This window comes from Narcine bancroftii, chromosome 4 (assembly GCF_036971445.1).
Source record: "Narcine bancroftii isolate sNarBan1 chromosome 4, sNarBan1.hap1, whole genome shotgun sequence".
NCBI lineage: Eukaryota > Metazoa > Chordata > Chondrichthyes > Torpediniformes > Narcinidae > Narcine > Narcine bancroftii.
The window spans coordinates 25,986,984-26,009,443 of record NC_091472.1 but is presented as its reverse complement, the minus strand read 5'-3'; the positions used below and the strand labels follow the sequence as shown (position 1 = coordinate 26,009,443).

At 39.7% G+C, this 22,460-nt stretch overlaps 1 protein-coding gene and 2 long non-coding RNA genes across 4 annotated transcripts in view; 2 read left to right on the top strand and 1 right to left on the bottom strand.

The window, feature by feature from the left end:
* The window catches only part of prkd3 (protein kinase D3), a 384,168-nt gene that overhangs the window by 220,678 nt on the left and 141,030 nt on the right, over positions 1–22,460 (top strand). For both annotated transcript variants that reach the window (XM_069930973.1, XM_069930972.1), the window contains exon 3: positions 582–713. In XM_069930973.1, the coding sequence (XP_069787074.1) occupies positions 582–713 (132 nt within the window). The remainder of the gene's footprint in view (positions 1–581; positions 714–22,460) is intronic.
* LOC138760410 (uncharacterized) lies at positions 12,725–20,922 on the bottom strand. The gene is made up of 2 exons (XR_011355590.1): positions 18,730–20,922; positions 12,725–12,876 (listed from the first exon to the last, which is right to left on the bottom strand). It is a non-coding gene; the product is annotated as an uncharacterized lncRNA (long non-coding RNA).
* On the top strand, positions 19,257–20,390 carry LOC138760408 (uncharacterized). The gene is made up of 2 exons (XR_011355588.1): positions 19,257–19,544; positions 19,954–20,390. It is a non-coding gene; the product is annotated as an uncharacterized lncRNA (long non-coding RNA).

Below are 22,460 nucleotides of genomic sequence, written 5' to 3'. Positions count from 1 at the left end.
ATAACTCTCACATGGTTTTTATCTTTGGTTGTTTGAAGATTTAAAAAAATATACTTTTCTGTTTGAGGACGTTTTTTTATATGAAAGTGATCATCCACTTTGAGTCGAAACAAGCCCTTGGGCCAACTAGTCCATGGCTCTCTTCATGCTGAATGAGTCGCACAATGGTATAGCAGCTACAATTGTTGCCACACTGCTCCAACGTCCCTTGCGTGCTGCCTGAATGGAGTTTATATGTTCTCCCTGTGTCCACATAGGTTATACTCCACTGCTGCAGTTTCCTTTCATATCTTAATGAACTTCCGTCAGGTTCAAATAAATTGGGGAAATAAGACTGCATAGATTCAAAGCTTTTGTTGTCTCCTATGCAGTTAAAAAAAAATACGAGAAACTGATTTGATGTGGGCAACTGACGTAAAGTGCTGCAATGTGGGGAATAGGCATGATTACTAACAGACAATAGACCAAATGCTTCTAATTTATTTTAACGAAATAATGAGTGTACAAATGAAGTCAAAATGAACAGGCATTGTAAGGCATTTCTTCACAAGGATTAATTTTTCTTTTACTTTTTTTACCAGCACTAGCTACTGTTGAAGATTTCCAGATTCGACCTCATACTCTTTATGTTCACTCCTACAAAGCTCCAACTTTCTGTGATTACTGTGGAGAGATGTTATGGGGATTAGTGCGTCAAGGCTTAAAATGTGAAGGTGAGCGTCCATTTATAAAATGCTTTTCAGAAGGTCTGTTTAGTATATCCTATTCTGATTTATACATGGCATAGTTCTAAATTTGACCTGCGATAGAAGTGAACACTCACCCAAAATGTAAGTGGACTGCCCAGTGGGGATCAAGAAGGTTGTGTCCAAACTCTATATTAGTTCCTCCTTAGCTGAGACAGGGAGAGAAGAGCTCTCGATATATCTAAAAAAAAATCTCTGATCCTTGCAAAATGTGTCTGTCCTGACTTCAAAAGACTTGATGAATACTTAATGCAAGGGTTTAAAAGAATTCCATAAACTTGTAGCACGTGCAATAGAGGGCTTTTAGAAGCATCTTGGCAGCAAATTTGTGGATTTATTGCTGTCACTCTATTTCTTAATGCCGAATAACAAACTCAGGCTTTGTGGATTATTGCTGCACAGAAGTTCAGACTGAACAAACCAACAACTTTAATCTGTTATCGAGGCCCCTTCCTCAAATCTGTTTTCAGGGGTGATTGGGATATTTGAATACTGTGGTCAAGTATCATGTTGTTTGTTATCGGAGTGTGCAAGATTGCTACAAACATCTAACCACACATTGGGAGTGTCGTTGAATACAGCTGATGACTTCTTGTGCCCTGTTTATTTACATATTCTCGTGCGGCTCTCACCTCTCAATTGTCAGAGTGATGGTCTATCTGGTAAAATGCTTGTTAAAGTTGACCTTGACTCATTTGATAGAGCAGTTTGGGAGAAACAATCCTCTCAAAGTTTCCTTGTATTCAGGCCTACATTCACTATCCACCCAACATTGCTAAACTTGATTTTTATGTAGTCAGTTGCCTCATTCCATTTTATAAGACTTTGTGTGTATATTTATTGGCATATTACCTTATGTTACAGAAGTGAATGGGTATAGGACAATCTAAGATTGTGGAAGGTATGATATTTCAGTTATTCTAAAATAATCTAAAACTACTAAAAATGTATACAGCCCATCCTGGGTTGTGAAATGGGTTCCCTTTTACAGCGACTCTAAGGTTATATTGTAGGTTGGAAAATAGGCAAAAGTCACTCGAGATAGTAACTGTGCCTCCACTATGTTGCAATCAATGGCATTCAAGGCACTTAGGACATAAGAAAGAACAATTACTCAAATTGGAGGGAGGGAGGGAGGGAGAGGAAAGCAGTTCTGCCATCTGAGGGATGAATGTCTATACGTACATTAGACGTTTGAATGTAATAATATTATGGGATTTGTTCTCTTGTGATGGTGTCTAGAATATTCATAATCTGGGATGCTTGACAACAAAAGTTTAAAGGAAATACAAATTGTCAATGAAAAGTGAAATATAAATCAAAAAACATTTTGAAGGTGCCCTGAATCGTATTTTTTAATTCAACATCCTTGCTCAACAGATTTAACCTTTGCATTTCAATTCAGATTGATGGTTTTGTTATGGATTTCATTCTCTCTTGCATTATCACCTCTACATGTTCACTTGGCTCACTGCAACTGAGACCCCAGTGAGAGAAATTTTAAACAACACTTCATTCCTTAGGTAGAAAACATTCTTAAATATAAGCTCCAAGCAACAGGGTACTCATCTGACACACAGTTAGGTTCGCCAGAAATTCCTTTGCTTATTCACTGGCCTGAATTTGGGGCGCATTGTGATGGTGTCATTGAGTGAATTGCCACAGAACAAGCGAGCCAAACCTGAAAAATAGTCAAAAATGGGAGGCTTCAGAAAAAAAGGTGCACGTGGCAATTCTTGACATATTTTAAAAATGTGTTTGAATGTACTCATTTTTTATAAATAAAATTGGATCATTTTTAAAATGAAATTAATGCTATTGTGGAAAATCATTTTAATTTGAAAAGGAGAAATGCAGAAGCATTTCACTTGCCAGAATTGTGGTGAATTACAGTCATAATTCATTGTCCAAATATGGTTTGGGGAAGATGGTGATTTAATAGTTCCTTTGCTCATCAAATATCTGCAGAGATTTGGTGGTGCCATCTCCTGGTGAAGTTTGAAGTACTGATCATTGCTGATGCAGAAGATTCTTTTGAAATGTTTGCAGTGATTTGAAAATGTGTGGAAGAAGTATAAAATTGACATGAATACAATGTCATAGACATGTGACAGATTATGTTGTGTTTGTATTTTATATAGATATACTTTATAGAGATAAAGTTTGATCCTATTTTCATGTTTAAAGATAATTAAAAGCAACTTTTGGTTAAGTAACCATTTGTCTTGATGAATATCTATTGCTGCTGGGTTTTGGGATCCTCTGGATTCATAACATTTTTGAGGGCTCGTCATTTCAGATTGAAAATTGGAGTTTTGCAATGAATGGCATTCAAGGCACTTAGGACATAAGAAAGAACAATTACTCGAATTGGAGGGAGGGAGGGAGAGGAAACCAGTTCTGCCATCTGAGGGATGAATGTCTATACATACATTAGACGTTTGAAAATAATAATATTATGGGATTCGTTCTCTTGTGATGGTGTCTAGAATATTCATAATCTGGGATGCTTGACAACAAAAGTTTAAAGGAAATACAAATTGTCAATGAATAGCCAAATATAAATCAAAAAACATTTTGAAGGTGGAGTTATTAGTTAATTGGTTTTTCCAAACGAATTTAAAGCTTGTGTACGTGAATAACAGCAGCAGTGGATGTTGATACATTTTTGTCACAGCCATCACCTGCAGAGCAAAAGAAAAGAGGAACTGATGGTTATTTCTAAGGCAATAAAGCTGGCTGAAGTCAAGCATTGAATGAGGAAAATACAAATACTGAGGATTATAGTGAAATATTTTGTAGATGAGGGAAAATTTGTTGAGAAAGACTTGGATAATTTTCCAGAGGATCGATCTTTTGAGTTGCAATTGGAGTTGGAGAAACTGAGGGTGGAAGAGGAAAGAGAGGAACAAAACTTTACGTTGCAGAGACAACAATATGAGGCAGATCAAGCTGAAAAACAAAGAGAAGAAGCTGAAAAATGGAGGAAATATGAGTTAGAGGGAGCTGAAAAACAGAGGGAGGACGATGAAAGATGAACAAAATATGACTTGGAAAAGATTGAAAGGGACAGACGGTTTCAATTAGGGATGTTAAAAATTGAGATGGAGGGAGGTAAGAGAATTGAGGCTGTAACTCCTGGGGAGAGGTTTTGGGCTGGTAGAGAGGTAAATCTAGTTCCTCCTTTTGATGAGAGAGATATAGATACATATTTTCAGCTTTTTGAAAAGGTTGCTGAGAGCTCAAGATGGCCAAAAGAAAAATGGCCTCTTATGCTCCAAAATGTATTGAAGGAAAAAGCACAAATTGCATCCTCTAGTTTGACTACAGAGCAAGTGGCAAATTATGATGCTGTTAAACAAGCAGTATTGAAAGCTAATGGACTACAGAGCAAGTGGCAAATTATGATACTGCTAAACAAGCAGTATTGAAAGCTTCTGAGTTGGGTCCAGAAGCATATAGACAAAAATTTAGGAGTTTGGTCAAAACATGAAACCAATCTTATATGGATTCTATCTGTATGTTTGGACCTTTGGTGCACCTCAAAAGGAATTAATAATGACTTTGACAGATTGAGAGAATTGATATTAATTGAGGAAATTAAAAGGTGTGTTCTAAATGAGATTAAATTTTACCTGGATGAGAGAGACGTGGGGACGTGGCAGCAAACAGTTAGGCTACCGGACTATTATGCCCTGAGTCACAAAAATACATTTCAGAATAGGAAACCTTTTCAGAGAGTTAATTTGGAACAGATTAATAAGCCTGTTCAGAAGGTTAATGTGGAGCAGACTAGTAAACCTGAAATTATGTCTGGGGAGAATGTTAAGAGAAAAGATGAAGGTAAGGTAGAAAAGGACAGAACTTCTGGATTTGTATGTCATTTTTGTAAGAAACCTGGTCATCTTATTGCAAATTATTTAGTATTGAAAGAGACGAGAAAAGGAGGTTTTACCAGAAGCGTGTATTTAGACAGTTGCATTTAAAGAGAGCAGATGGGCCAAACCTGGTAAGGGTGTCATGAATGTTTTCAAACCTTTTGTGTCAGAGGGCTTGGTTTCAGTAAAGGAAGGATAATCACAGCTGCTCTGTCACTGTTGTTGGAAAATGTTTTAAATCTTAATCAAAAGACTGACAAAGAGGAGGCAAATTTGATTAAAGATGTTGGAGGTGGGATAGAGTCAATATCTCTTCATCACGTAGTGCTGAATTCAGAATTAGTTAAAGGAGTTATTTCAAAATTGCCCATGCAGGGAGTCTCATTTTTATTAGGGAATGATTTGGCAGAGGATAAAGTTGGGTCAGTTTTGAGATTAATAAATCAGCCTAGTTAGGATCATGTTAAGGAGGATTGTGAGATATATCCTGCATGTGCTGTAACAAGGTCTTTGTCTCAGAAAATGATGAGAGCTGAGGAAGATCCATTTGATGGAGACTTGCCCAGTGCTTTTGAAATAGTTTTGAAAGAGCAGGTTAATTGTGAGAGTAAAGATTTCTCTTTGTCAAGGAAAGAGTTAATTCAGCAACAAAGGACAGATACAGATCTTAGTGACTTAAGGGACAAAGCAATAAGTGAACAGGAGATTAAAGAAATGGCTTGTGGATATCAATTAAACCTTATTTAGAGGATAAGGGTAGTGGAGAACAGTCTGTATCAGAAGTGTTAGTTGTTGACAGGGTTGAGGAAGTTATGGATCATAAGATTATGGAAACAGAGTCTTGTGAGGGTAACCTTAAATAAACCGTGGTTCCTGTGCACCTGTCTAACTCAGCAAGTTTGGAAAATTTGGAGGAAAAGTTAGTCCATCTTAAGCCACAAGAACAGATGCAGTTGAAATAATTAATTTTGAAATATACAAATTTGTTTCCTGATGCATCGAAAAGGACATCAGTGTTTTATCATGATGTGGACGTGGCAGAAGCAAGTCCCATAAAGCAACACCCATGTAGAATAAACATTCAGAAAAGTAAAATCATGGATCAGGAGGTGGAATATACTTTGAAAAATTATATTATTAGACCTTCAAACTCAGATTGGAGTTTTCCTTGTATTCTGGTACCTAAACCAGATGGACCTGTTAGGTTCTGTACAGATTACAGGAAGGTTAATTCAGTAACTAAAACAGGTGCTTATCCTATTCCAAGAATACATGACTGTGTTGATAAAATTGGGAAAGCTAAATTTCTTACTAAGTTGGATTTGTTGAAGGGTTATTAGTGTGTGCCTCTAACTGAGAGATGAGAGAATATTTCGGCTTTTGTAACTTCATCTGGTTTATATGACTATAATGTGTTACATTTTGGCATGAGAAATGCCCCTGCAACATTCCAAGGAATGACTAATTTGATAATCCAAGGATTAACACATGCAGATGCCTATAACATAACATAACATAACAATTGCAGCACGGAAACAGGCCATTAGGCCCTTCTAGTCCACACCGAACCAAACACCCCTTTCTAGTCCCACCTCCCTGCACAATGCCCATAACCCTCCATCTTCTTCTCATCCATATACCTGTCCAACCTTTTCTTAAATAATACAATTGACTCCGCCGCCACTATTTCTCCCGGAAGCTCATTCCACACGGCTACCACTCTCTGAGTAAAGAAGTTCCCCCTCATGTTACCTCTAAACCTCTGCCCCTTAATTCTTAACTCATGTCCTCTTGTTTTAATCTTTCCTCCTCTTAATGGAAATAGTCTATCCACATCCACTCTGTCTATCCCTTTCATAATCTTAAATACTTCTATCAAATCCCCTCTCAACCTTCTACGCTCCAAAGAATAAAGAGCTAATCTGTCCAATCTCTCCCTATACTCTAGATGCTTAAACCCAGGTAACATTCTGGTAAACCTTCTCTGCACTCTCTCCACTCTGTTTATATCCTTCCTATAATTAGGCGACCAGAACTGCACACAGAACTCCAAATTAGGCCGCACCAACGTCTTATACAATCTCAACATCACCTCCCAACTCCTATATTCCATGCAATGATTGATAAAGGCCAGCATACTAAAAGCCTTCTTCACCACCCTATTCACGTGAGTTTCTACCTTCAGGGAACGATGTACCGTTACTCCTAAATCTTTCTGCTCTTCTGTATTCATCAATGCTCTCCCATTTACCACGTATGTCCTATTCTGATTCTTCTTACCAAAATGAAGCACCTCACACTTATCAGCATTAAATTCCATCTGCCATTTTTCAGCCCACTTTTCTAAGCAGCCCAAATCCCTCTGCAATCCTTGAAAACCTTCTTCATTATCCACTATTCCACCTATCTTAGTATCGTCTGCATATTTACTAATCCAATTCACCACCCCATCATCTAGATCATTAATGTAAATAACAAACAACAATGGGCCCAATACAGATCCTTGAGGCACACCACTGGTCACCGGCCTCCAACCTGACAGACAATTATCCACTACCACTCTCTGGCCTCTCCCTTTCAGCCAATGTTCAATCCATTTGACTATCTCAAAATTTATACCTAAAGACTGCACCTTCCTAACTAACCTTCCATGTGGTACCTTATCGAAGGCCTTACTGAAGTCCATATAGACAACATCCACTGCGCTACCCTCATCCACATTCCTAGTCACCTCTTCAAAAAATTCAATCAGATTGGTCAAACATGACCTTCCTCCCACAAATGCATGTTGAGTGCTCCTGATCAGACCCTGTCTATCCAGATGTTTATAAGTACTATCTCTAAGAATTTTCTCCATTAATTTACCTACCACAGACGTCAAACTTACAGGCCGATAGTTGCCAGGCTTCCTCCTTGAACCCTTTTTAAATAACGGAACCACATGCGCAATGCGCCAATCCTCCGGCACTATCCCCATATATAATGACATTTGGAAAATTACCGCCAGAGCCTCTGCTATTTCCTCCTTCACTATTGATGACTTGGTCACAAAAAGTGACACATGGGAAGAGCATCTAAGGGAATTGGGCAAATAGTTTGCAAGAATATCCAAAGTAAACTTAACTGTTAATTTAGCAAAAAGTAAATTTGCAAATGCTACTGTAACATACTTAGGTCATGTAGTTGGTCATGGCAAAGTTGCATCTATTCAAGCTAAGGTGAAGGCAATTTCTGAATTTCCTATTCCCAATGGCAATAAAGTGGTGAGAAGGTTTTTAGGAATGGTAGGATATTACAGGAAATTTTGCTGACGTTGCTCTTCCTTTAACCAATCATTTTTTAAAAAAGCAGAGAAATTTGTGTGGGCTAAAGTTTGTCAGGCAGCTTTGGAAAATTTAAAGGAGATGCTATGCCATTGCCCTGTGTTTAAAATCTCTTGATTTTGACAGACCATTTTCTTTAGCAGTGGATGCCAGTGAGGGGGCAGCAGGTGCAGTTTTATTACAAAAACATAATGAAATTGACCATCCAGTTGCCTACTTTTCAAAAACATTCAATGTTCATCAAAGGAGCTATTCCTCAATTGAGAAGGAACTGTTGTCTATCATATTTGCTCTGCAGAATTTTGATGTATATCTCGATACCTCTCATGAACCAATTGTGATATTTACTGACCAATTGTGATATTTACTGGTGTTTTTGAATAAAATGAAGACTAAAAATAGAAGATTATTAAACTGGAGTTTAATATTGCAAAAATATAATCTGCAAATTAATCATATCAGAGGTACAAATAATGTGATAGCAAATTGTTTTTCAAGATGTTAAAATTGATCATGTATAGAAAAATATACTTTCAACATTGGGTCATATTGTTATAAAATGTTATATATTGTGTATTGTTATCTCTTTAGTGATTTTAAAGTCAGTTTAATTATAACTGAATTTTAATACAATTCCTTTGTAGGGAAAGGTGTGACAGATGTATTTGTATTGCATATAGATATGATTTTGGGAGATATATTAGGGCAGGTTTTTTAGTGTAGGTCACATACAAACACTTCAGAACAGATCATATTTAAAATACGACTCTGCTCAAGCCAGACTGGGCAGCTTCTGCAGGCCTTTGCAAAAAGTTTGGGGAGTGTACAAGAGACTTCACTAATGGATTGTTGTTTTGAAAAGCAACAGACGAAAGAACTTGGAGGAGTAGTTCAGAGCCGCAGGCTGTCGAGGAGTGCTGTTTGTTGGTCTAAGGAGGCCATGTGGTTTTGCAAGCAGAGAGGGTCAAACAGGCTTTTTCTCTGAGAGAGAACAGTTCTGCAGTTTTACAGTCAGCAGCAGCAGCTGGGACTGAAACAGGACAAGCTGACAAGCTTGTGGAAAACCCCATTTGGAAGACAGATTATGACTGCTTGGTTCAGCCTGGTTAAAGCCCTTGTGGTTCATGCAAGAGGAGAGGACTGGTTGCCTAATGTTTCACTTGAAATAAGAGAAACAAAAAGGCACTATGTGGTGAACTGAAAGAAAGAGGTTATCATCTTGAAAATCCTGATGGGGCAAGTTTCTTCAGCAAGACACTGATGTGGCTAATTAAAAGAGATCAGTTTGTGTCCAGGAACAATAAATCTCTCTCTGAAAACTGACAAGAACCTTCCTGAGTGGTAACCATTTACCATTCAAGCACCAAAGCCTGGTGAACTTCATAAATGTTAAATTCTGTGCACAGTATAAGAATTGCCTGCAACCAGTAAACTTGGAGGAATGAGAGGGGAGATTGGACTGTGAATCAAAGAACCTTTCTCAATTTACACAGACACGTTACATACACGTGCACTTAGAATTAGAAGGGGGTTAAGTTAGGTTAGTTAAGTTAATAGTGATAAGATAAGGTTTGATCCTGTTTTCATGTTTAAAGATAATTAAAAGCAACTTTTGTTTAAGTAACCAATTTTCTTGGTGCATATCTATTGCTGCTGGGTTTTGGGGTTCCCTGGGCTCATAACAGCCAACTCATTCCAAATTTGATGAACTTTGACATGCTCGTGAAGTTTTATTATAAAATACAGTACGAAATGTATGCCATTGCAGATGCCGTATGCAGAGGTAGACTTTGGATTCAAAACGTTCAAGTAAAGGAATGATCCCTTATTTCAATATGCCTGTTATCCTAGGTCCCATTCTGCCTGGTGACTGGGAACTAATGACAGGATTTTGTCAAGTTTCAGAGAGAGAGAGAGAGAGAGAGAGAGATGGGAGTTTGACTTGGGTGTTGTAATACCAGAAAGCTGCTGGTCTGATTGGTGGTTTGGATAGTATGACATCAATTATCAATGCAAGATATTTAAACAGAACAGCAGCCAAGAGGCATCACTTTAACGCTAATGATGTACATTCTCGTATGTATTTTAAAACACCTTTCACATGTGAATTATGATCCATTTCACGGTTCCCACCATGTTGCATAGATGGTATACTGGCGCAGCAATTAATACTTTGAACACAGCTCCATTACACTGGGTTCGATCCTGACCTCAGATGCTGTTTTTGCGGAGTTTGCACATTTCCTTGTGACCACATCCGTTTTCCCTGTGGCCTCTGATTTTATTCCCACATCATACAAATGTGGAGGTGGGGGTTGGACTTGGAGAGCCTGGGCTTCAAATTGCTACAGACTTGGATTTTCATCAATCCTGGTTTTCTTTTCAATATTGGTAGCTTTTCTCCAGGAATGCTGCAATCCTCACTTCTCTTGTTATTGGGGTGGTGGAGGGAAGGAGGATGGGTAAAAAACAACTTGTCCAGCAATTGTTGAACTTACAAGAGATAAGTCTAAGCTGGTTTACTTCTGGTTTTTTAAAATATTTTATTTTTCATTTTTTATAAATATGCATAGTAAAATATTCAATATCACAATATTATTAAACATTTTTCATACAAAAAAACAAAGAAAAACCTCCCACCCCCCTACAAAATATAAAACCACACATCGTCAGAGCTCATACTTGTACTGTCCGTTTAAAAAAAAACTATTAAAAAATCTATGCGGAGAAGTCACATCTGCTTATATTGTAACAGTATCTGTTATTATCATTGTTATAATTGGGCCCCTATATAGTCCAAATATGGCTGCCATATCTTGACATATAAATCATACTTGTTTTTTTTAATTGTATGTAATTTTCTCCAGAGGTATACAGCTATTCATCTCCGCAGTCCAACGTGCTATAAGTAATGGAGAGGTGGACTTCCAAGTAGTGGCAATATAGATTTTAGCCACTGCTAAAGCTACTTTAACGAAAGAAATTTGGAATTTATTTAATTTATTACTTATTTCAGTGAAGTTACCCAAAACATAAAGTTCTGGGTCATCTGCGAAGGCTACCCTTGTTAATATTTAAGCAATATCCTGCCAAAAAGGCCTCACCTTCACACACAACCACATAGCATGCAAAATCATTCCTGTTTTAATCCCACATCTAAAGCATAACTCCGATATTTCAGATTTTGACCTCTGTGCTGCAAGATATAATTGGTGTCGGAAGTTGTACTGAATCAGTCGATATCTTGCATTGATAATTGATGTCATACTATCCAAACCACCAATCAGACCAGCAGCTCTCTCTCTCTCTCTCTCTCTCTCTCTCTCTCTCTCTCTCTCTCTCTCTCTCTCTCTCTCTCGACCTCTGCAAACCTGGTTTTGCTCTTTCACCCTGAAGAGCAAAATACATTTTTGTTATAGATTTAGATGCATTCCCCAGCCAAGTCATTCATTCCATTTCACAATTTTCAGGTGGGTCCAACGCTGGCCCCCATCTTTCTCTCAAGAATGAACTTAACTGGAGGAAGCAGAAGAAAGTCCCATTCGCTACTCCATATTTCTGTTTTAGTTGATCAAAAAACATAAGAATACCCTCTGTTTAGGAATATTCAATGTATCTTATTCCTTTGTCACACCGGGAGTTTAATGTTCTGTTACCTAGATTCATGGGCAGTAACACATTCTTACATAATGGTGCTCTTAATGATACCCCTGCTTTTTCCCCAATACGCTCATTGGGTTCTTGCCATACTCCAATCATGTGTATTAAAATATAGGATTTTTTGTTATTGACATAACTCTCTACTTAAAGAGAAAATCTTTTGCTGCCCCTTCTCCCACTGAGTACAGTCCCGTTTGAATCCAAGAGAGGGGGTGCTGTCTTCTTCAAAGAAGGATGAAAGGAATCTAGCTTGTGCAGCCAAACAGCACTTTTTCAAATCTGGTAGCCTAAGTCCTCCCCATCTTATAGTCCCATGTTAACTTTTCCAACAAAATCCTTGGCACCTTATTATTCCAAAGAAACTGTCTAATACAATTCTATAGTAATTTAAAGATATTGTAATCTTGGCTTCGCACTTTAACACAATTTAATGCTTCCCACCAAAATAATTGGCAAATCCTTCCATTTCTGCAATCCTCCTCTATCTTCCCTAAAAGAGGAATATAATTTAATTTATACAAATTCTGTAAGTTACTATCAGTCATTATTCCTAAATATTTAATTCTATCGACCTTGCATTTAAATAAGCTTCCTTTTTGATATCTTTCGTAATCAAAGTTCGTCAATAGCACTATCTAACTTTTTAACTTTATAACCTGAGATTCTTCCACATTTTTCTAATGTTGTGTGTAATTTCTCCATGGACTCAAGCGGGTCGGGTAAGTTATAATTAACACATCAGCAGCAAATAAGGCTGATTTTATATACTTCTTGTGCAACTTTGAAGCCTTTTCTGTCCGGATCTCTCCTTATAATCTCCGCCAGTGGTTCAATCGCAAGGATAACAAGTGCTGGGGACCGGGCGCACCCCTGCCTACTCAATCTACTCAAAGGGAAGACCACTGACATTTGACTATTAGTTTTAATTTTAGCTTGTGGTTTATTATAGAGTTTTTATCCAATTTATAAATATTCTACCTATTAAAAATTTAACCAATGTTTTAAATAAAAAAAAGGCCGCCCCTGCTATTACTTTTGCCAAGTTCTCGCTCTTTCTTATGCTCGCTGTGCAAAATACAATAACATTCACATTTCATCATAATGAAAAGACGATACAAAAAAATACAACTTTTACTCAGTTCCATTATAAACATTCTTTTCAGTCTTCTTATCTAATGGTTTACTTCTGTAAATGGCTTTAAAACACCTCTTGTTTCTTGTGTGGATGCAATGGTCCAAATGGTCCCCTTCTCTTGACATTTAGCAGATCTAAGAGGAGGTAAAAGTATCCTGATTATTCGTTAGGTAGGAGATAGACCATAGAAGGACTATTTTATTTAATACAACAGAAGGAAGTTTTTGAACTCATGCTTGTCCCCGGTGAAGCAATCCCATCAGTTCCAATAAGAGAATACCACAATAGGATTTAAATGTCATGTTGGATTCATTTGAGTTTGAAGTTTATTTCCATCTTTGATCTCATTACTTGAATGACTGTTTCTTGACTTGCTACATTTTCAAGGATTATTCTGGTGACAGACACTAAACTCAGTTGGCTGGTCTGCAATTGCATTTCGATGGAATGGGAAGTTGCCTTTGGCATCCAAGTTTTGTTCCAGCCTAGATTTGAGGGATTAGAATCTAATCTCTCTGTTAGTAAGGGTTCAAATTAAAAGGAATTCCATACACCCACAGCTTAAAGAACACCCTTAAATCTGCACAACTGGCTTTTAATCACCAGTCTCCTTCAGAGGGAATACAAGGGCAACCTGGCATGAAAGTGTAAAAGTTTGCACAACTTTGCCAGGCATGGATCACATCCAAGAAACACAACAAAGGTTGGCAAACATTTCAAAAATGGGAACAGACCTTCAAAAAACAGTTCAAACTTAAAAACAGAAAAGCCCCAAATTTTGGTCACAGTCATGACGTGCAACGTCACGGTCAATTTGTCACTGGAATTTTAAATTAAAAGTCGCAAAGCACCAAATATTTGCTCCCACGTCCAACCAAACAGGCTGGTGGTTGAATTTAGAAATGACTGAAGAAGGAGAAACCACAAATTGGAGCACTGAAAGTGTGACAGGTCTAGCTTTAACAAGGGAGAGGGATAGACCTGGCCAGGCAGCCCAACAATAGAGGAAATTAGGCAAGAATGTGTTCCCTAAAAGAATGCGACTTCTCGCACTCATGGGAATTCTTTATCCATAACTGTGCTAAATGGAGAAATTCCACCTGAGAAGACATCATTATTATGGAAACAGTGGGAGCAGTGTTCCCACTAACCCACCCTCCTCTTCCCTCGTGCATCACTTGCCCCATCTAGAGTGAAGCCCGTGAATCCCATGTGGGATTCAGCCATGGTAAAAAGCCACAGAACTAGAATGTATACAAATAATTTTGTCCCCTGTGAAGCTTCCTGAAAAAGGAAGAAGAGTGGGAGGAAAGCTCGAGAGGAGGATTGGCGCATTGCGCATGTGGTTCTGTTATTTAAAAAGGGTTCAAGGAGGAAGCCTGGCAACTATCGGCCTGTAAGTTTGACGTCTGTGGTAGGTAAATTAATGGAGAAATTCTTAGAGATAGTACTTATAAACATCTGGATAGACAGGGTCTGATCAGGAACACTCAACATGGATTTGTGGGAGGAAGGTCATGTTTGACCAATCTGATTGAATTTTTTGAAGAGGTGACTAGGAATGTGGATGAGGGTAGCGCAGTGGATGTTGTCTATATGGACTTCAGTAAGGCCTTCGATAAGGTACCACATGGAAGGTTAGTTAGGAAGGTGCAGTCTTTAGGTATAAATTTTGAGATAGTCAAATGGATTGAACATTGGCTGAAAGGGAGAGGCCAGAGAGTGGTAGTGGATAATTGTCTGTCAGGTTGGAGGCCGGTGACCAGTGGTGTGCCTCAAGGATCTGTATTGGGCCCATTGTTGTTTGTTATTTACATTAATGATCTAAATGATGGGGTGGTGAATTGGATTAGTAAATATGCAGATGATACTAAGATAGGTGGAATAGTGGATAATGAAGAAGGTTTTCAAGGATTGCAGAGGGATTTGGGCTGCTTAGAAAAGTGGGCTGAAAAATGGCAGATGGAATTTAATGCTGATAAGTGTGAGGTGCTTCATTTTGGTAAGAAGAATCAGAATAGGACATACATGGTAAATGGGAGAGCATTGAGGAATACAGAAGAGCAGAAAGATTAAGGAGTAACAGTACATCGTTCCCTGAAGGTAGAAACTCACGTGAATAGGGTGGTGAAGAAGGCTTTTAGTATGCTGGCCTTTATCAATCATTGCATGGAATATAGGAGTTGGGAGGTGATGTTGAGATTGTATAAGACGTTGGTGCGGCCTAATTTGGAGTTCTATGTGCAGTTCTGGTTGCCTAATTATAGGAAGGATATAAACAGAGTGGAGAGAGTGCAGAGAAGGTTTACCAGAATGTTACCTGGGTTTAAGCATCTAGAGTATAGGGAGAGATTGGACAGATTAGGTCTTTATTCTTTAGAGCGTAGAAGGTTGAGAGGGGATTTGATAGAAGTATTTAAGATTATGAAAGGGATAGACAGAGTGGATGTGGATAGACTATTTCCGTTAAGAGGAGGAAAGATTAAAACAAGAGGACATGAGTTAAGAATTAAGGGGCAGAGGTTTAGAGGTAACATGAGGGGGAACTTCTTTACTCAGAGAGTGGTAGCCGTGTGGAATGAGCTTCCGGGAGAAATAGTGGCGACGGAGTCAATTGTATTATTTAAGAAAAGGTTGGACAGGTATATGGATGATGAGAAGAAGATGGAGGGTTATGGGCATTATACAGGGAGGTGGGACTAGAAAGGGGTGTTTGGTTCGGTGCGGACTAGAAGGGCCTAATGGCCTGTTTCCGTGCTGTAATTGTTATGTTTATGTTTTTATGTTTACAAAAAATTCTTACAAAATCTTTTGGCATTTGGGGGGAAAATGGTTAATTAAAATTACAAAGAGAGACTAAGACTTTTTATTCCCCAGAAGCTGAGCAGTGATGCTACAGAAGTTTATAAAATCATGAAGGGGATAGATAAGATAAATCGTTAGTCTTTTTCCCAGGGTAGGGTAAATTAAAACTTGGAGTGTATATGTTTAAAGGGAGAGGGAAAAGATATAAATGGGAACCGAAGGACAACTTGTTCACACAGTGGATGGAGGGTGTTCAAAATTCAGATTTATTGTCAAAGTACATACATGACATCACTTACAACCCTCAGATTCCTTTCCCTGCGGGCCAAGCAGAATTTCTACTTACCTGCTAGTGCAAACTATACTCAAGAAGAAGACGTGCATACAAGAGAGAGAATGTGGAAGAAAAGAAAGCAAATTGTGTTAAATCAGAAAAAAAATATTCAGTATTTATATATTCAGTGCAAAGTAAGAGTCCTTAAAGGAGTCTCTGAATGAGTGTTGTTTTGAAATCTGATGGTGATGGGGTAGAAGCTGTTCCTGAACCTGTATCTCTTTCCTGATGGCAATAGTGAGAACAGAGCATGTCCTGGGTGGTGTAGATCCTTGATGATTGCTGCCGCTCTCCAACAATGGTGAGGAGTGATTTGCCTATGCTGTTTGCACTCCCATTTGCAGGGCTTTCTGCTCAGATGTATTGGTACCACCATAACAGGCCGTGACTGCAGCCATTCAGCATAATTTCCACTCATCTTTCTTTGGCTTGGCTTCGCGGACGAAGATTTATGGAGGGGGTAAAAAAGTCCACGTCAGCTGCAGGCTCGTTTGTGGCTGACCAGTCCGATGCGGGACAGGCAGACACAATTGCAGCGGTTGCAAGGGAAAATTGGTTGGTTGGGGTTGGGTGTTGGGTTTTTCCTCCTTTGCCTTTTGTCAGTGAGGTGGGCTCTGCGGTCTTCTTCAAAGGAGGCTGCTGCCCGCCAAACTGTGAGGCGCCAAGATGCACGGTTTGAGGCATTATCAGCCCACTGGCGGTGGTCAATGTGGCAGGCACCAAGAGATTTCTTTAGGCAGTCCTTGTACCTTTTCTTTGGTGCACCTCTGTCACGGTGGCCAGTGGAGAGCTCGCCATATAATACGATCTTGGGAAGGCGATGGTCCTCCATTCTGGAGACGTGACCCATCCAGCGCAGCTGGATCTTCAGCAGCGTGGACTCGATGCTGTCGACCTCTGCCATCTCGAGTACCTCGACGTTAGGGGTGTGAGCGCTCCAATGGATGTTGAGGATGGAGCGGAGACAACGCTGGTGGAAGCGTTCTAGGAGCCGTAGGTGGTGCCGGTAGAGGACCCATGATTCGGAGCCGAACAGGAGTGTGGGTATGACAACGGCTCTGTATACGCTTATCTTTGTGAGGTTTTTCAGTTGGTTGTTTTTCCAGACTCTTTTGTGTAGTCTTCCAAAGGCGCTATTTGCCTTGGCGAGTCTGTTGTCTATCTCATTGTCGATCCTTGCATCTGATGAAATGGTGCAGCCGAGATAGGTAAACTGGTTGACCGTTTTGAGTTTTGTGTGCCCGATGGAGATGTGGGGGGGCTGGTAGTCATGGTGGGGAGCTGGCTGATGGAGGACCTCAGTTTTCTTCAGGCTGACTTCCAGGCCAAACATTTTGGCAGTTTCCGCAAAGCAGGACGTCAAGCGCTGAAGAGCTGGCTCTGAATGGGCAACTAAAGCGGCATCATCTGCAAAGAGTAGTTCACGGACAAGTTTCTCTTGTGTCTTGGTGTGAGCTTGCAGGCGCCTCAGATTGAAGAGACTGCCATCCGTGCGGTACCGGATGTAAACAGCGTCTTCATTGTTGGGGTCTTTCATGGCTTGGTTCAGCATCATGCTGAAGAAGATTGAAAAGAGGGTTGGTGCGAGAACACAGCCTTGCTTCACGCCATTGTTAATGGAGAAGGGTTCAGAGAGCTCATTGCTGTATCTGACCCGACCTTGTTGGTTTTCGTGCAGTTGGATAATCATGTTGAGGAACTTTGGGGGACATCCGATGCGCTCTAGTATTTGCCAAAGCCCTTTCCTGCTCACGGTGTCGAAGGCTTTGGTGAGGTCAACAAAGGTGATGTAGAGTCCTTTGTTTTGTTCTCTGCACTTTTCTTGGAGCTGTCTGAGGGCAAAGACCATGTCAGTGGTTCCTCTGTTTGCGCGAAAGCCGCACTGTGATTCTGGGAGAATATTCTCAGCGACACTAGGTATTATTCTATTTAGTAGAATCCTAGCGAAGATTTTGCCTGCAATGGAGAGCAACGTGATTCCCCTGTAGTTTGAGCAGTCTGATTTCTCGCCTTTGTTTTTGTACAGGGTGATGATGGTGGCATCACGAAGATCCTGAGGCAGTTTACCTTGGTCCCAACAAAGCTTGAAAAACTCATGCAGTTTGGCATGCAGAGTTTTGCCGCCAGCCTTCCAGACTTCTGGGGGGATTCCATCCATACCTGCTGCTTTGCCACTTTTCAGTTGTTCGATTGCCTTATATGTCTCATCCAGGGTGGGAACCTCATCCAGCTCTAGCCTTAGGGGCTGTTGAGGGAGCTGGAGCAGGGCGGAATCTTGGACTGAGCGGTTGGTACTGAAAAGAGATTGGAAGTGTTCTGACCATCGGTTGAGGATGGAGATCTAATTTCCACTACACTTCTGTTGAAAGGTGTATGGAATGAAGTGGCAGATAAAGTTGTAGAGATGGGTACATTTGTGACATTTCAAAGGCATTTGAATTGGTACTTGGACAGGAAAGGTTTGGAGGAATGTGGGCCAAAACACAGGAAGTCAGGTGGAGCACAAATGGAGAAACTGGAGGACAAGGATGAGTTAGGTCAAAGGGTCTATTTCTGTGCTAGATAACTTCATGACTGTATGACTGGTTTTAGTGTTTTCAATTATTAGGGCATGTGGTTAAGAGTCATGAAATTCATGTTACGTATACTGAGTTTCAAAACGTTTAAGCATACATTCCCCAATTACAAGGCTATGTCATTGAAATAGAATTCAGAAGCTGTGTTCAATGCTTGTTAGGTTCCTCATTGTGCATTTGGCTCCTTAACAGATAACTTGATGGCAATTTACATAACGTTGCTTAACGTTTAGATACAAAAGAGGAACTAGAAAAAATAAGTTAGATGTTACCTTTTGCAACGTGTAGCTGCAGTTGTCCCGGAAGAGAAGGAACTGCAAATGTCATTTTCATATCTTTATTTAGAAATCCTGTTGTCTTTACTCAACCATGTAATTTATTTGCTTACGAAAGTGGTCGTTTGAATTCATTGTTTTTGTCCACTGTAATTAAGGTAAAGTGACCTTGTTTGCCTGTTTGAATAGCCATTATTCACTTTGCAGCCAGCAAGATAGTTTCAGTATTCACTTGAAAGCAATAAAAAGGACAACGAATCGTTATAATTTGAGGCATAGTAGCTTATTGTGGACAGCGTGTTATTGGAGTGGTGTTGCATTTCTGTTCCACCGTCACTGGCATGGAAACCATGGGATCCTATTACATTCTGAATCTGCACCTTGAAATCTAAAGTGCTCTCTGTAATTAAAAAGGTGCCTTACATATACAAATGATTCATACAAGCCTTTAAAATTATAATCAAAAGATTAAATTATATGTCTTAAATCAGTGATTGGAGTGACATTGAATAACTCTTCAAAATTTTGCTGGACAGATGGTAGCTCAGAGTTTGTATAATACCATAGCCTTTCGATTCGGTCTCTAGGCAACAAAAACAAAGCCCTAATCATGTAAGTCAGTCTTGTATCTAAGCAACTAAAATATGCTGAACTGGTGTCACTTGATTGTGACTGGGTGGAACAGATAACATAATTTCAATTTAGTGTCTTCATTCTTATACATTCTTGAGAGCTTAGGCGGACCTTACTCTCAATGCAGACATCTGAGAATTTGTTGGAGCTGTGTTAAGACAAGTATGCCCTTCTTCTGGGTAAGGAGGTGAACTGTGTTCACTACTCCCAAGTTTAGCCTTAGCATACAAATGGATTTTATTAATCATGCTCTCGTCCCTTTGTAAGGTAGGCATGCCTTAAAAACTCTTCCCTTTCACAGCTCCCTGTGTTTCATCAGTAAACTTGGATATGTTGCACTTGGTTCCCTTCTCCAGGCCATTGATGTAGATTCTCAGCAGCTGAGGCCCAAATACTGATACTTGTGGTTACCCCCTCATGAAAATAACTCTGGTTTTTGGCCTGGTTTGGCTGCAGCACAGGTGGGACTATCTTGGATTAATGTAGAGTCACACAGCGCGGAAAGAGACCCATATGCACACCGAGTCTGACCCAACCATCATGCACCCATTTACACTAATCCCATTTTTATTCTCCATTACTATCAAGTTCCCCAGATTCTTCTGCTCGTCTATACACTGGAGGAAGTTTGCAGTGAGCAATAAAGCCAGTAACCTGCACGATGCATGTCTTCGGGATGTGGGAGGAAATTCAAGTTGTCTCATAGAGAATGGGCAAACTCCCCCCAAAAGGACTGGAAGTTGGGATGGAACCTGGATCATTGGAGCTTGGAGGCAGCATCTCTCAGTAACCAGCAATATGTTCGCCTCTCCCCCCCACCATGGCATCTAATTTCATCCTATTCTGGTCACTGTGCTCCAAACAGAGAAGCCCAAGAAGAAATGTGGGAAAAATTTAAAATCCAAGAAGGATCTGGGGAAAATAAATTTTCCCACTTGGCAGAAGAGTGGAAAAGCAGTGATTTAATAAAGATTTGGCTCTTTTTATGCTCTGTGCGCCAGTGAATAAAGACTAAAATTCTGAAAGCCCTTGTAAATCTCTCGACTTCGATGGACATCTTCAAATATACATGGACATAGATGCCTAGGGCTTTGTGCTATTACATTCCATTTAGAATTGTGTCTTTCAAATTTTGTGTATTTCTGGAGAGAAGGATGTAATTATATTGGAGAGGAGATTCACTAGGAAGTGGCAGTGATTGGAGGGCTTTTATTTTGGGGAGAGCTTGTTTTTCCTGGAGTGAAGGAGGCTGGGGGCTGACATTGAAGTGTATAAGATTATGTAAAGCACGAATAGGAAAGATGGTCAAAGACAAGAGGGCATAGATTTAGGGTGTGAGGGAAGATGGCTCAAAGAGGATCTGATGGGTAGGTTTTTTATGTTGAGAATGATGGATGTGGTGTCAGAGCAGGTGGTAGAATCAGATGTAATCACAATATTAAAGAGGTACTTAGACAAATAAGTAAGGCCTATTAGGATGCAGGCAAGTAGGATTAGTGTAGATGAGCAAAAAGGTCGGCATTAGAAGAAGAATACATTGTCATATACATACAGTAAGTACAATATACATATGATTCGAAACTCTTTGCTGCAGCCACATTGAATCGTAAGATATACCAACAACTGTTTAAATTAGATAACCATATGCACCATGAGACAGCATAAGAGATAACAAATATCAAAGGGTGGATAAATACTCACATGCAGTTAATACAAAATGTATTTCAATAGTGCAGCCAGATCTTATAGTGGTTCTGGGGTAGTTTGGAGGGAGTCAAGAGCCTGGGGGAGAATGATCCTGAACCTAAAGGTGCTTGACTCTTGGCTTCTGTACTTTCTTTCTGAAGGTAGCAGTGAGTAGAGCTGTGCTTAGTGAAGTAGAGATCCTTATGATGTTGGCTGCCTTCTTGAGGCAGCCCTTCACATCAATGTCTCTAAATAGATGGGAGGTTGGAATGTTTCTGCATTCCTGGGGACTTGAGTTTCCAAACCAGGCCATGATGCAACCAGTCCGTATGCTTTCAAAGAAGCATCTGTGGAGGTTTGACAGAATATACAATGAGCAATAAAATATGTCCCTCTGATGGTCGGGTGTAAAATAAAAACCTGCCCTGAGCGTAGCTAATCCAAACATTACACTTGCCTGAGGGTTTCAGGTTTTATGGAAGTTAACTTAACTTCGGTGAGGCAATCTGCTCTCTTTCTTTCATTGATTATCTATGTGAAATTGTTACAGGTTTATGTAATTCTTAATATTTATTTATAGATATATATATATTATATATATATCTTCTTTCTTTGGCTTGGCTTCGTGGACGAAGATTTATGGAGTTGTAATGTCCACGTCAGCTGCAGGCTCGTTTGTGGCTGACAAGTCCGATGCGGGACAGGCAGACACGCTTGCAGCGGTTGCAAGGGAAAATTGGTTGCACCAACCCTCTTTTCAATCTTCTTCAGCATGATGCTGAAACAAGCCATGAAAGACCTCAACAATGAAGATGCTGTTTACATCCGGTACCGCACGGATGGCAGTCTCTTCAATCTGAGGCACCTGCAAGCTCACACCAAGACACAAGAGCGACTTGTCCGTGAACTACTCTTTGCAGACGATGCCGCTTTAGTTGCCCATTCAGAGCCAGCTCTTCAGCGCTTGACGTCCTGTTTTGCGGAAACTGCAAAAAAAAAATATATATATGATATTTTAGAAGGTTATTGTAGGGGTTAGGAACAAGGAAAGACACAGATAATAATAACATTCTGGAGACAGCTTGTCTGTTACTTCAAAGCCAATAACCACCTTGTTTATTATTCAATTGAAATACTGAAACCATGAAAAGTTTGTTGAGGAAGAACACCTATTCAAACAAAAGACCATCTGCTTATTGACTCATGCTTTTGAGGAATTGTAACTAGAAAGAAAGCAAGTCATGTGATTAAGACACTTACAGAAAGCAGCATTTTAGTTCATCAGAAAATCATCTGGAGAAAACAGAATTAAAGTGTCTCCGGAGGAAGATGGTCACTTTGGTTGCTTCTCTTTGTCAGGAGAGAGCAATGATGCTGTGGTCATTGAAATGGTCACTTTTGACTGACCC